This window comes from Magallana gigas, chromosome 8, assembly GCF_963853765.1.
Source record: "Magallana gigas chromosome 8, xbMagGiga1.1, whole genome shotgun sequence".
In the NCBI taxonomy this organism is placed as follows: Eukaryota; Metazoa; Mollusca; class Bivalvia; order Ostreida; family Ostreidae; genus Magallana; species Magallana gigas.
The window spans coordinates 11,372,944-11,388,246 of record NC_088860.1 but is presented as its reverse complement, the minus strand read 5'-3'; the positions used below and the strand labels follow the sequence as shown (position 1 = coordinate 11,388,246).

General features: G+C 34.4%; 4 protein-coding genes across 6 annotated transcripts; 1 reads left to right on the top strand and 3 right to left on the bottom strand.

Moving 5' to 3' along the window:
- Positions 1 to 614: 614 nt before the first annotated feature.
- Positions 615 to 4,904, bottom strand: LOC105325924 (uncharacterized). 2 transcript variants are annotated; one of them, XM_020066199.3, is made up of 4 exons: positions 4,357 to 4,904; positions 3,854 to 3,932; positions 1,522 to 2,584; positions 615 to 1,007 (listed from the first exon to the last, which is right to left on the bottom strand). In XM_020066199.3, exons 3-4 carry the CDS (start codon positions 2,527 to 2,529, stop codon positions 936 to 938), a joined length of 1,080 nt encoding a protein of 359 aa, XP_019921758.3. In that variant the 5' UTR covers positions 2,530 to 2,584; positions 3,854 to 3,932; positions 4,357 to 4,904; the 3' UTR covers positions 615 to 935. The 2 variants fall into 2 exon arrangements, with proteins under 2 accessions (XP_019921758.3, XP_065925729.1); XM_066069657.1 differs by having other exon boundaries at positions 1,544 to 2,584; positions 4,357 to 4,865.
- Positions 4,905 to 5,227: 323 nt separating this feature from the next.
- Positions 5,228 to 9,549, bottom strand: LOC105325923 (RAD52 motif-containing protein 1). Its single transcript, XM_066069655.1, has 6 exons — positions 9,392 to 9,549; positions 9,008 to 9,232; positions 7,970 to 8,089; positions 7,690 to 7,825; positions 7,318 to 7,505; positions 5,228 to 7,130 (listed from the first exon to the last, which is right to left on the bottom strand). Exons 1-6 carry the CDS (start codon positions 9,503 to 9,505, stop codon positions 7,008 to 7,010), a joined length of 906 nt encoding a protein of 301 aa, XP_065925727.1. The 5' UTR covers positions 9,506 to 9,549; the 3' UTR covers positions 5,228 to 7,007.
- Positions 9,550 to 9,706: 157 nt separating this feature from the next.
- Positions 9,707 to 13,251, top strand: LOC105325921 (protein N-lysine methyltransferase METTL21D). Of its 2 annotated transcripts, XM_011425714.4 has the most exons (6): positions 9,707 to 9,967; positions 10,197 to 10,374; positions 10,806 to 10,925; positions 11,486 to 11,595; positions 11,933 to 11,978; positions 12,281 to 13,251. In XM_011425714.4, coding segments are annotated over exons 1-5 (648 nt in total). In that variant the 5' UTR covers positions 9,707 to 9,728; the 3' UTR covers positions 11,934 to 11,978; positions 12,281 to 13,251. The 2 variants fall into 2 exon arrangements, with proteins under 2 accessions (XP_011424016.3, XP_011424017.3); XM_011425715.4 differs by lacking the exon at positions 11,933 to 11,978.
- LOC105325922 (uncharacterized) lies at positions 12,022 to 13,880 on the bottom strand. Its single transcript, XM_034473396.2, has 2 exons — positions 13,671 to 13,880; positions 12,022 to 12,862 (listed from the first exon to the last, which is right to left on the bottom strand). The coding sequence occupies exons 1-2, from the start codon at positions 13,790 to 13,792 to the stop codon at positions 12,244 to 12,246; spliced, it is 741 nt and encodes a 246-aa protein (XP_034329287.2). The 5' UTR covers positions 13,793 to 13,880; the 3' UTR covers positions 12,022 to 12,243.
- Between the last annotated feature and the right edge of the window lie 1,423 nt (positions 13,881 to 15,303).

The following is a 15,303-nucleotide window of genomic DNA, read 5'->3' as shown; positions in this document are numbered from 1 at the left end:
TTTAAGTTTATTTAAAGGTTTCTTTAGTCGAGAGTGTTTTTATTGTTTGTGATGACAAAAGAACATTATTAGTTTTAGGTATACGCATAAAGAAATTCAAAATTAAATGCATGTGTTCGACTGTTGATATCTTACCGACGGAAAATAGATTTAAAAATACAAATATATGTACATGGAGTAAAATATTTCTTTTTAGTAAATGTCACTTGGAGATAATGTGAATGGCACTGCGTTGTTTTTAAGGTGTTTGTTTGTGGGGAGGGGGCTTGGGCTTTTGGCTTAATACAAAAAGCGTATATTATTAGGTAAATATAAGAAACAGCATACTAGTTATTGAGAATAAAGTGCCCTCTCTCTGTTTTACGTCCCTGCAAGTATTGTGTACTATTACATAAGGATGGTTCATTTATACATACGGGATGTATCGGACACCTAGATGCATGTTGAATTTCCAAATGGCGCCAAGTTGCTCTACAAACCTCCCAATTCATAGTTTTTTTGTTTTTGTTTTTTGTAGCTGTTAGGGATGGCCGAGTTTAAGGGCAATTCGTTTGCTTGAGAAATGTGTTATATTTAATACTTTTGGCAAAAATTATGAAAACCAAAAATATAAATACCGGTATATTGAACTTTATTTGTATCCATCATGATAAATGAATTCAGCATTTATATACATGATACTCCTTAAAATACGTAAAAAACAACGGATGAATGAAAAACTTCTTTGTTTCAGGTGCATAACTTATTATATCAATATAAGACGCGACTAAACAAAAACATTGCATTCTGTGGTGATAAACATCTATAAATGCAAATCCGATTTTCTCTTTTTCAATCCACCAAAAAGTTACCAAATACATGTACAGTACAATTAGTTGGTGCAAACAAACAAAACTGTGGTGAAGTTGCAACCGCAGCATGATTTGATTCGCTTCTCAAACGCTGTACCCACGGCGTGCTATTGGTGCATACTCTAAGACTGTGTGCTTCCTCCTAAATTGCATCATCTACAAAAAATTACTGAATACATTATTCAGTGAAATCAAGTTGGCTACAAATTTAAAATTTCTTTTAAAGCAAGGTTCTCATTTTTTCTAAATATTTCATCTGGGCTTTTTCTCCAAGAGAATTAAGCGAAAATATCAATAATTCATGCAGTCCAAACGGTCTCGTATGTAACATGAACAAATAAATTGTACGTATTATGAATATTTGACATGATTAAGTTTATCTTTCTTTCTATTAGTTTAAATTTTGTTTTGGTTTCTTACTCTTTTAGAATGTATGGATTTTTGGAGGGCAATCCCCGTCACAAAAAAATAAGCAAATCCCAATCAAAGTGCGCTTTACAACAGTATTGGTTTCCAAATGACTTTTTAAAATTGAAAATAATAGAAACCATAAAAAAATTCAACGACGCGTATCTCTAGTAAACAGTTCACTGTCCTCAAAATAATCTTCCTCGACGTCAGATAAACTGCTGCCTCTCTTGGAGACAGGAGGATAACGCTTCCGCCTTACCCTACGAGTTTCTGGTCCGTACCTGTAGATCTTGGTGAACGGATCGTAGATCCCCTGCCCCTCGTGGTCGTAAACCTGCGGCTGGTGACTATGATGACTATGGGCCGGGACGGGGGGCTGGTGACTATGATGACTATGGGCCGGGACGGGAACATGCCTCAATGGCGGCTGGTCATAGATGTACCCAGGGTTGTTGGCGATATGTCCATCAGACGTGCTGGGTGTGGCGTATATGTTGTACTCCCCTCCTTGTGCCACAATCTTCACATCTGTTCTCTCCATCGTTCCGTACATCCTTACCAAATCTCGGAAAACGAAGTCCGGCATTTCTCGGTACGAGATATTCGAGTTCCGAACTTTAACCGACACTAATTTCCCGTATTCTAAAGTCCCTTCCAAAGTAAAGTCCGTAGGGTAGTTAGGAGCAGGGAGAGGTCCTGGTAGTCTTTCACCATTAGGACCATAATACACATGCACTTCGTTTGACTGGGTTCCATTAGGCACTGGTTGCTGAGTCGGTGCGGGGGCGTATGTTGTGCTGTATTGTGGCACAGGTTGCACGGGTTGCGGCTGTGGTCGATAATGAGAGTAATTATACGGAACTAAGTTCGAATCGGGTGCTAAATTTGAATATCCCCGTTGCTGAATTTGCGGTTGCGGCGGTGGTGGCGGCGGCGGGGGTTGCGCTCTAACCTGCACAGGATATTGCGGTTGATAAAAGTTTCTGTTTTGACTGTGACTCGGTCGAGGATACTGGGTGGTGGGTAGATCCATCAGCGGTTCCTGATACCGCCGCTGCTGAGGCTGCGGCGCCGTGAGCGAGACTTGTGGCGACCGCGGCGGTTGATGATACACATTTGTCTCTCTTTTCCCGGGAATTTTAAAGATGTGTCTAGGGACATCATCATCGGCTCTGCTTTTTGATAGAGACAATGGCGGCACGTCGATAAGCGGACGTTCGCCATATTTGGTTAAAACGACGGAATTTCGACTTCCTCCTCTTGACATTTCCGACAGTAATCACCAAGGCAAATGGACATCACAACAAAAGAAAGATCTACATCTAAAAAAAAATATAAAGGTGCCTATAAATATCATTATAGCAGTAAGTTGAATCTCCAACCAAAGATAAAACATTGTACGTGCAATCTTTAAACTGATTTTGAATAATTGAAAGTTAAGTGGTTGGTAAACAGCGTAAAAGCGATAATTAACTATTTAAACCATCCATCAATTTATGAACACTTGGCAGAAACTGATATACATGTTCAAAAATGACTGAACAACTTTTGCCAATTAGCTTTTTATATTTTCCACTATCGGAAGATTTTTCTATTTTCTCCATGTTGTCTACCAAAATGTCACCTGTTTTGAATTTCATACACGTTCAGACTTTTATGTGCCATTTGATAAAATAAATAAAGAACTTCATAAGTGCACATCAAAGAAATGTTATTCTTCTGCAAAAATCAACAGCGGTAGAATTTAAAAGAAAAAATTGCATTTGGATGCAATGTTATTGATGTATTGAAGGTCTGTATTACAAGAAAATAGTTCGATCCTGCGTTAAATTAGCAATGTCAGCCAAACATGCAGTGTTTTCTCAGCATGGCGAATGCCAAGTAGACGTAATTTGTAACCCTTATATAAATACATAGGTGCCACCAAGTTGATCGTAAGTACTTTGATATCTCAATATTCGGTGAGGGGGATTGGAGTCCACAATATTGATTTAGAGCAGCCATCAACCTCTCACATTACACGAAAACGTTTTTAACTGAAATACGGTGTTAAACTAGTTAAAGTATTCCTGGTCTAACCAAATATAAGGGAAACAATTTCTACATCAGTCATGTTCTGTTGACTTTCCATTAACTTATCAACGCTTACTATTGAGAGAGAGAGAGAGAGAGAGAGAGAGAGAGTAGTCAGTGGAATTGGAAGCAAATTGAAATGGGGGGGGGGGGGTGCGCCAAACTGACTTATCAGAAATCTTGACAATCCAAAAAAAAGAAGGGTTTTAATTAGGGTTCTGTCTAATTTTGCAAATAAGTGGCGGGGGGAGGGCGGTTTGTTTTACTAAATTCAAAACTATAACATGTAAATAAATGGCTTTCCAAAGAATATCGTACGTGGAAAATCAACAGGAATCAAATATTTGGGACAACCTGTATTTCTATCCTATACTACATGTAAATATTGGTAAATTTACTTTGAAAGTCTGAACACAGCCGTCCATTGTAAAAATTGCTAAAAACCATGAAATGGATATTGGTATTCAAAAATGACTTTAGTTATATACTAGGATGAACCCAGCAAAAAATGTTTGTACCTGAAATTGTTGAAATTAATCCCTTTTCACGTCCAATTCGTCTTTATGAGGAAATTCGGAAAGATGCCAATCCCGTCTCCTAGGAGTCAAAAATGCAGACACATCCATTAAGATGTTTACATTCTCAATAAACGCTTTCAATTCACCTGTGAATTCGTCTTCAGGTAAACTAGGCTATAAATATGTTATGATTGAATAACTCCTTTTTCAAAATAAATTTAAAAGGAATCCACATTCAAATAGACTCCAATAGGTCTTCTATATAAAAGGAAATACTACAGAAGCGACAGTAAATTTACAATGTTTATAAATTAAGAGGTCGTGTATGTTCACAAAGTACTTAAACAGAGTATAGAAATACAGTTTCCTATTTAACAATCATAAGTATTTATGATGGGTTGTTTGAAATATGAACTCAACATTCTAAATACTTTAGTTAACACGATCTCAAATGTTTTCAAATTATATTCCGCTATCCCGTTATCTGCCCTGAAGATTCTTACCTGTCTCTGCTATAAGTGATACCTCCGTCTCCAATCGCTAGTAACCCGGAAATTTGAAAATCAATAATGATCACTCCATTATCAATGTAGCTTGCGTATATTAACCCCCAGAAACATGACGGGGTTTCTACGATTACTGAGGGGTAGTGCACAGTTGATGCCAGTAATTTCGTCAGCTAAAAAGATCCCGCCTTGAAAAAAATGAAACTCGACACACTAATCCAGTACTTGGTCTATGAAATACAGCAACAGAATACAATAATCCAATAATTGTAAGGAGAAATCTCGAACTAAGTTAAATGAAAACTTGAAGCAGTGTTTAACATGCGCCCTTGCTCTCCACTGCGATGAAAGATTTTAAACACCCCAGTAGTAACCCCGGGTTCGATATTGAATTGAACGAATAATGGTGTGTGTTAACAAGAAAACACAGAGCACCGGAATATCAAAAAGGAATTGGAGAATGAAATGCTGGCATGTACACATACGGGGTAGTGATTCCTTTCTTTTCATTGTGTGGGAGCAAAATGAATTTTTGCAGTGGAATTTATGTTGTGTCTCGGTGTTTGGTATTCAATTTCCTCCTTCTGGACAATCATTCACACTCGTTCAGTTAGAACATTTTCGTTTGTTTGTGTTCTGGCTAAATTAGTCTTCATATGTTTTTTTTTTATTAATTATATTTAGTAATTACGTTTTTTTTTTGTTTTTTTTTTACAAAAACGATTTAATAAAATGCACGAGATGATGTTTTGTGTGATAATAATGGAAAAAATAGACTGCATACTACTAAAGTGGACATTAATGACCAAACCATTCCCCACAAATCTGTACGCTTTAAAACAACGTAAGAAAGAGGAATAATAATAAAGTTACTTTGAATAAAATAGTCTTTATTCCACAAAAACAATTCTTTCAAACATTGCTTCCGAAATATAGAATATGAACAAACAGAAAGATAGTCAACAAAGAGCTTGACACAGACAGAGGGCGGTATCAGTTTAAGGTGAATAATACTTGGTCGTATAGAATTCAAAATTTCCCCAATATACTTTTGTTATTTACCGCTAAATCACATACAATATCATTAGCTCGTCTTTTGGAAAATCATCTCAAGTACGTCACTATAAAACGCCGTACTACTCTGACTAGAGCGGTTTACACATTCTGAAAAGGCTTACTTACATCCATTTAAACACTGAATGTAATTCAAGTGCGCCAATAAACGCTTCCTTTAAACAGGAGAAAAAAGGTGTCATCAAAGTCACACTGCATTTCCCCTTTATTAATTCAAATCTAAAAAATTATAAAAGGGGGTTTCTCCCTGAGCGTCATTTTGTTCTGGGGTCCTACATAAATTGAACAAGAACCGTGTAATTAACACACCAATAGACTCGAGACAGCCATTTAAGTCTTTCCTGTCACGGGTGATGAAGAAAGAAAAAAAATCAAAAATTATTTTGATTCAATTTCTAACAAATTATCGGATAGAAAGAATTGTGGCAATATACGTATGGTATCAACTGTGTTTCACAATTAAAAGGAAAAACCTAATTTTAATTTTTCAACATCCATGCTTTCATCTCTAAACAGTGCACAATGTCGCGACTTTGAAACACGCACGCAAGTCAAATCAAGTTTGAATGACTAAAGGAGCATGTAAAAATCAAGCTGAATTTTAGTCTAAGGTCTAGTTTTAATACAAACATTATTTTTAAATTCTGTATAATCCCATTTAAACTGACATTATCTACTTTCATTGAAATTCAGAGAATTTAAATGGAGCTAACGCAATACATTGCAGTTTGTATATTTATTCTTTGGTAAAACCAACATAAAATAGTACGGATTAATTTTATCATTCCTCCCTCACTTTTAATTAGGTCAATGTGTTTCATTGTGGTTAAAATGTTTCCAGAAAGGGGTAGGGTAGCTCATTGGTTTTTAAATGGTTTACCATGGCAAACTGTCATAGATGCTATAGTTGCGTTTGGTTTGAGGATGTCATTTATTAATCATGTAGGTTTATAAAAAACTATCTTTGGTTCCATTTTGTTCTTTTCCGCTATAGTGGTGCAAAGCAAAATTTTACATGTGATATCCATTTTAAATAGGTCTGCAATGGATAGGGACAAAAATACAACCTTTGGCAGGTGTATACCATCGGTGAAAGAGGTCTATGGTACTAAGCATTGTGGGAAATCAACATCATATAGACATATACACCTGAAAAATGGAAACTGTTAATTACCATACATGTGATGTTCATAATCAAATGTAAAATTAAGCAACATCAAACTACACAATTATTATGTTAGTCTAAAAATCACACTTTTTTCCATTCCAGTTCCAAGCTAGTAGAGATAACTTCTTGATTTATTCAAATTAATATGCTCATTTTTCTCTTCACATTCAAAAGGCTGTGCAAAGCCTATGAAGCAGTCTACATCCTTGTCGATATCTTGGTGTAGCATTTTTCCACGCTTTCTGAAATACACAGAGGTTGCAGATTTGAAGTTCCTCACACTGAATTTATTTTTCACTGCAATTCTGAGACTGGAAAAATTCCTGCAGATTTCCTTGAGCTTTTGCAGTAAATGTATGAAGAGGTGAAAGCATCTGTTATGTTCAGTGAACAGAAACTGCCACATTCAGACTTCCTCTAACTCGTGCAGTATGTGGAGATTTGCAGCATCTATGTCTTCCTCAGGGACTTCACTCAGGGTGACATCATCATCTTCAAACATCAGCGTGTCTGTATCAATTTCATTTATCTGTGTCATAAAAAGAAACATGAAAATTAAAACATTTTAAAATTCAAAAATTACACACGATGCATGCAAGTTTGCAAAGGGAAATAATTCGATATTCATGTATTGAAAATTGAGTTATCCTCCTATAAATGTTTAAATACAATGTACTGTATAATAAATAAGGTACGTAACACATAGATGCCAATACCTTTAGTACATTCTCATCATCCAGCACCTTCTCTGTCAGTAAGAGCTCGGGCTGAGTGGTGTCCACTTCTACGGCTACCTTCCCATTGGATAACACCACTATGATGACTTTGGAGAAGGCGTTCTCTACAGCACGCTGATACGCTAGCTTCTTACATTTACATACAGCCTTTCCTCTACTGGTGGGATCTGCAAAAATATACATTCATTATTCTCTAGGGCTTTTTTTTCATTGTTGATTTGTATTGTTTGACCCAATTAGGTTTATTATAAAAAAAAATTGAATTGAATTAATTTGTAGATTAAATGATAAAATGTTACACTTTTCGATAATTACAGACAAATTCTCCTGAGCTTTGTTTGGACAGCTTACCATTGGTGCAGTAGATTTCCTCCCAAGCCCCCAGCCCCTCTGCGTGTAGACCATCAGTCTTCAGGTCCAGTCTGACCACACACACCTCTCTCACTTTGTAGGTGTGTTCCTCTGTAGCATTGGTTTCACTGTCAGTCTGTTAAATCATAAATAAACAAGGGTCAATTATTTCATATTAGTTTCAGCCTTACATAACTCTGACATTTTAAAACTGAAGATTCATTAATAGATATTTTATCATTTTAACTCTCCGGAAACATTATATCTGAGCTTAACTTACACATTTGAGAGAGACAGACCAGCCATTGAAGCCCAGGAATTTATTTGCAACCTCTTGACATTTACTGAAGTGGAGAGTTTTCTTCTCAGTTGCTTCCTTTTTCCTCTTTGCAAAAGTTATCTATCAAAATATTTTTATTTACTGTATATACAGACTAACAGTTATATATTTTAATTTGTACATGAATATGATTATCAGTTTAATCATATAAATAAAAGATAATTTTCATTAAAGTTTCTTGATTTATGTCTCATGAGCTCTCTTACTGTTTGAAAATAATTTCAATCAATATTACATGTAAATGTAGCATTGCATGTGTTAGGAATTTTTGGAACTACATTTATTCCCTTCAGTATGAAGGCATGACAACTCAACAGTAAGAATCAATTGAAGTAATACATGTAGTTCTATTCTGCTTGTTCTTTAGAATTCTTCATTTATATTTAACTATAATTAAAAAATTCAACACCGGTATGTTTAGTTCAACTTTTGTCTATAACAATTTTCTTGGAGTTGCTGAATTGAAAGAAATATTTACAACTTGAAAAAGTTTTCTACGATATAAGGTTTATATAAATTAATATTGGTTTTTACCTAAAACCTTTTAAACAATGTTGTGATTTAATCGAGTCATTGCATTCAATATTTCTTGCATAATAATGTCTTGAATCTGATGACTGATTTCTGGAATCTGAATTCTTTGAAGTTCAGAACTTCTGATTTTGTAAAAAGTATGTAATGAAACCACACTATTGAAACAATCAAAATGCCTGACATGACATCCAAATATTACATTTACTAAAGTATGTTTTTTTTTATTATTTGTTTTGTTTTGTTTTTGTTTTTGTTTTTTTTTTTTTACATATGACAGGTCTGGCATAATATCTTGATTTATCTTCATATACATAGCTTGAAATAGATATCTAGCTTGCAATAGCTATCTAGCTATACTTCAAGCTACATAGTCACATATCTAAATCAAGAGATTGTGTTAGATCTGTACGAGAGTGAGTAAGTCTATTTGTTTGAGGTACAAACCTTGCATTCCGTTCCTTTGAAATTAACCTTTCCATTCAGGTCATCTTTTGCCCGCCTTGCAGACATAGCTAGGTAGAAGTTAACAAAAGCATAGTATCCAGTCTGATTACTGGCACCCTGCCCATCCTTTAGGGTTGGGGAGGGTGGCTGCAGCCGAGGTGTGTAGGGGAATACTTGGGTTCCGTACAGCAGGCCGTACTTTGAAAATGATGAATGTAGGAGTTCCTGTAAGCAAAGGTCAAATATGACAGAATAAATGGTAGTCTTTTTTAAAATTTTGTTTTTGAATGTGTGCGTATGTCTCTTTTTAAAGGGGGGGGGGGTGATGAGCAGTTGATGAGAACTGGAAAGTTGATTTCATCGGAATATTAATCTTATACTCACTATCAATTCTTCCTCTGTCATGTATGGAATACCTGTGATAAAGAGACTCTTCCTGTTCGCATCAGGAGATATGAAATCAAGTATTTCAACTGACACTTTTTCTCTCTTGTTCATGTTTACCGCGATCAGCCATTTGGTTTATCGAACCCAATGCGAAATAAAAGACAAATGTTTATAATAATATCGTGGATAAAATCTGATATTTTACCACCCTTGCTTTAGCAATATTAAATTTGATTTAATTTACAAAAAAATAATATCAAGTGAATAGGCTATATGATCATGATGATCTTCTAAGTTAGGTTTTATTTGGCTCGGGTTCGAAATTGAAACTGTCATGGATGCTCCCTTGCAGAACACATTTGTTCGTGAAGTCGAAACAAATAAGAGTGAAATTTTAAAGATCCACCAACTGGAAGTTGGTGACGTAGGGTGTGTGGTATGGGACGCAGCACTTGTACTCTCAAAATACTTAGAAACTCCAGATTTTAAAGATGGAGAACTTCTGAAAGGAAAAGAAATTCTAGAACTTGGAGCAGGGACCGGATGTGTTGGTCTCGTTGCAGCTAATATGGGGTGATTATAGAGTATACCCGACTATGTCAAAATGATGTACACTTTATATATTTATAATGGAAATTATATACATGCTTATATTGTTTGTTGTAGAGGCGTGGGCGGGTATATAGCCTTCATGACTATTAAATCAATTTATAACTGTTTAAATACAGATGATAATGCATAACTTATGAAGATTAATACGTAATATACTATCCATATCCATGTACATTTTTTTATTTTGTAGTGCGAATGCTTTAATAACAGACTTGCCAGACTTTATACCTTTGATTGAAATGAACATTACTGAAAATAAATCTTTGATCAAGGGATCAGCAAAGGCACTACCATTGAAATGGGGAGAGGACACTGTCCAAGACTACTTTCACTACATTTTGCTGGCTGATTGCATTTATTATGAAGAGGTATCATTTTTTTTTTTGACGATGTTGAAGTTCATTACAAAAATTACTTCAAAAAGAGTAGCGAAAAATGTACACAGGTTTATGCAGCGCACTTAAAATTATAAAATCGGACCAAACAGCATTAACTATTGACAATTACCGGTACACAGATTCAAAAAGATGTGAATGTTGTCTGCATTTTTTCTTCAGTCATTTTTTTCTTCCATTTATGCCAGCCTCTTTGCAAGAGTTGCAATTACTTACATTAATAATTAAGTCATAAAGTAATAGTGTTAAGTGCCAATTTTCACAGAACATGTATTTTAAAACCATTTGTTTAATACATGTATGTATATAAATAATTGCTCTATAAAAGTTAATGATTTCTAAATATTCTTACTAAATTATTGAAATATTGATATGTTTCTCTAAAACCCAAATTCATTCTGTAGTCCATTGAGCCCTTGGTTAAAGCCATTGTAGACCACTGCCAGGAGAACACAGAAGTGCTCTGTTGTTATGAAGAGAGAACCACAGGGAACAAACCACAGCTACAGAGGAAATTCTTTCAGGTTAGTTTCAGAAGATAAAACACTGCATACATTTGTATGTAGAACATGTTGTATCATAATAGTACAAGGATTATTGTTGCCCCCATTTTAGTTTAGATTTCCTTTTTTATAAGCGGATTTAGAACAGGGATTTTCAAACACAGAGTTGTCTCTTTTTAAACTTGGTCATGGAAAGAAGACGTCTGTGGAATTGTTCAATTAAAAACTCTAAAGCATTAGTTCGACTAAATTGAGATCAAACTCACGTTAGTCTAATAAAAATAGATGTGGCTCAACTAATAGATTCACCATGATCTCTAGATGGCAGAGGAGAGCGATACCTCAGACTTTTGTCTCTGTATATCTATCAGCATAAAATGCTTACTGTCAAGATTTAGAGTTTTGGATGATACCACTCCCTTTTTAATTAACATTAGGCCAATGTCAGTAGAATTGTAATTGATATTTCTCCTTTGTTTTTACAAGACATAAACCACAGTGCATTTGATCTTATATATAAAGTATTCATTTAAATTAATACATTTTTTTCAATGTTATTTAATTTATATTCTTTTATGTAGCTAATCAGTGATAACTTGGACGTAAAAGAAGTTCCTCTAGATCATCATGACAGCCACTTCAGAAGTGAAGATATTCATATTTTCAAGTTTACAAGGAAAAAATCTACTTGGTAAACACTTATCTGAAGAATCATTGCTCAATCATTTTCGATGCAACAAATTATTATCTTTTTTAATTAACACCTGTCTCTAATATGGTGGTTATTTATATATACATGATTTCAAACTAATTTGATACTTTATAATAATATTCAAAGTACATGATGTATTTTTATAATGAATGAAATGATTAATTAAATGATTAATAATGCACGTGTATTCCAATGCATTTGTATCATCTATGTCAGTTCAAAGATGACTTACTTTTCATCTTACTTGTGGCTTGTCAGGTTTAAATAGCTACTCTATAACAGGTACAATCTCTATTGACTCATCTCTCTTTTCCAGATCCAACTAGGATCAGTGTTGAAGATTTTAGAATCAACAATCAATTGTAATAAATCAAGTTAAATAAAAAGATAAAAAAAACCTTGAAAGTATTTGAATTATTTATTATTTTTAAGTGGAAAAACAAAATTGATGTATCATTTTGGTTCATTCTTAATTCTAAATTGAAACAAGAAGTATTCATTCTGAAATTACTGAAATTAGTTATAAATATTTTTTTAATTTCTCTCTTAAATTGTCATTTTATAGATAATACTTTGTGCAGTTGTACATATAGAATTTTGATTGATTGTAGAATGACCCTGCTTATATCAGTGTTTCAATCTTTTTTTCTTTCTTGGAAAACAGAAGCAGGCCCTGGAACTCTCTTTCTGCTCCTCTTTTACAATACCAGCTGTATCATACAGATCTGTTGCAATTGGGATCAAGTTTTTAAACTGCGGTCGAGGAGTAAAATGGACGTTTTTCTCCTTAGACTGCTTCAAAATGGACGATGATTTCTTCTTTTTATCATCAATGAGGGAAGATTTAACAAGCATTTCTGTGCTTGACTTTTTATCTGTGTGAAATAAGCTACCTAAGGAGATTCTAGATTTGGGAATTTCCTGAAGAAACTGGTCAGGCTCTGGATTGTGTTTCGCCAGGTATTTCATCCACTTGGTCCAAACCCTTTTCTCGCTACCATTCCCCCGAGTAGCTGACACCAGGAAATATCGGTGGTGGTCATTGTGTCCGCGCACGTCCAGCACGTGCTCGTTATGCACGGGCACGGGGATCACCTGTAAGTTTGGCACCACCCACTCCAGTTCCAGATCCATGGTGTCCGGGTCAACATCCGTCATCAGGACGCTAGCACGCGACTTCCGTAGATCGTTGATGACGTCAGTTGCCACAATGAACAATTCTTCGGTGATTCCTATCAGAACGACTCTGTGAATAAATGTACAATTATTAAATACGATATAATATATCATTATCTTCATAAAATTACTTTACGTTTGAACTATTAAATATCTGTGAGGGGTAGCTTCATAAAATTTAATTGGACTTTTTTAGCGCAATAAATGTTGTTTGTTAAATTGTAATCGAGAGGGTTTAGAATGATGTGTATGAAATAATAACATGGAATAGGCAATAGAGTGTAGTTTGAGTCACACTACAAAGCACCAACCACGACCCTTTTGATTCATTATATAACCAATTTTTTATTGATCGGGTTTGTTTTCATGCAGCACTGTCCATACAGATGACTTTGATATTTATGCAATTTAAGAGCCATGTGGTATTTTTTTAATTAACCTAAAAAGAATAGAATTATATATTTTGACTTTATATTTTAGTCAAATGGCGAAAATAGTCATAACGGCATGAATTTAATTTTGACTTGTCTTCAACCTTGTAACATATTTATAGGTATCTATACTATCTCTTGTGAAATTGATATTTTTTACAGTAATCCAAGAATAAAAGGCTTTCGTGTCCCCATTTTCCAGGAAACTGATATTCGATTGCAATGCAGTACAAATATTTTTTTCTACAGTCAAAATGAAATGAATTTTTTATAGTTTAAATATCTGAATCACATTGTTTAAAAAATACACAACATGTTTATAATATAAAAAACTTGAATGTTTAAGTTAGAAAATAGAAAGTTAAAGAATGAAAACATTCTCTTACGTGATAATATTTTGGAGCTAAACACATTTTTACAGTGAATTAATCGACTCAACATACTTACTTTATAGGATCTCCTCTGTGAGTCAATTCAACAAACTGAGATTCTAAAATGACATTTTGTTCCGTAAATTCGGAGTATTCTTCACTTCTTAAAAGCTTTTGAAGGCGGTCGTTGGTTGGCATTTCATGCTAAACGAAAATTTGCAAGGTTATGAATGGACATTGTGACGTCTCGTATATTGTGACGTCATATGCATCACTCGGTTAAATGACGAAACAATAGTATTTTCAAAATAATAATTTTGTTTTGGCTCGGACTGAAATGACGCGACGTTTTTGGATACACGTGATTGCTGTCTATTAATATAAACTGAAATATCGAATGCATATAGTTATTGTACGTGTGTTCGCTTTATTTATTTGTGTTTTTATTCTATAATTATTTTTATGGGGTATTCTGTTGTACAATGATTATAATGTCCGGTATAAATAAACAACCAACTTTACAGAAATAAGGAAATTTTAAAGCTAGATTTGTGATTTTTTCTGCATCTGCCCTAAAGCCTGAATATGTCTTGATATTTACATCGACATATTTTATTTAAAGTCAACTGATAAAATTTTAAAGACAGACCGAAATTTTCAAATACAAAGGCAGCGGCGTAGCGTGACCCAAATATAAGTGTAGGCAAAAGCTTCACTGACGCGCGAAGCGCGGAAGGGGGTAGGTGCGGGAGGGGGTACCCCCCCCCCCCCTCCCGCAGGGGGGGTTTAGGGGGCCTCCCCCTAGACATTTTTTTAAAAAGGACGCAAAAATACCACTTTTGAGAATAAAAAAATTGTTAGTTTCAACAAATTAGGTTTGAATGTTTTTATGGAACATTATGTAAATTTAAAATATGTTATTTCCTATTCTCAGTCACTACATTCATTTCGAAAAGAAAGCAAACCAAACTTATATGTTTCGTTATTGAAATATACACCGTATCGTTAACCATACTCTGCATGTTTTTGTAAACAAAACCAACAACCGTACTATTTCTATATCAACTTCTTTATAAGTCTTAACTGATACGCCACATGTACATATATTACTAGGAGTAATAAGTTTTTAGTGATTCAGAGAGTACGGGTCTTTTTATGGGGTTGTAATCTTGATAGATTCGGAGGGCCCAGCACTCTGGGTAACTGGTTGACTCTGAGTTTCATTCACCAAGGATTTAGATTTTGGATGAAAAAAAAATCGTAAATTTTGTGCATTTTCCCTCGAGTTTAAAAGAAATTAAATCGGAAGTATAATTCTAATGCTAATTAAAGAACCGACCCTGTGCAAGTATGACAATTACTGCTTTCGATTTGTTTTATGACTTTTTTCATCAAAGTTAATGTCAACTTTGTTTTAAATTTAAAATTGTACACAAATTTTAAATTTTGCTCTACAAAATTATGTGTAGGCAACTGCCTTTTTGCCTTATAGTACGCTACGCCACTGAAAGGAAATTAATTTTTATTTGAATAGATATGGAAATCGCTATTTGTTCCCCAGTTCAAGATTTAAAAAAAAATCAGTTTGAATTAAGATTTTTTTATTACTGAATTTTTCGCAAAGAATAATGAGCCGCTGATTTTGTTGTATAATTATGATTAGAAAATTAAGGAAAGTTTACCGGACATTAATAAATGAAGCTTTCTTA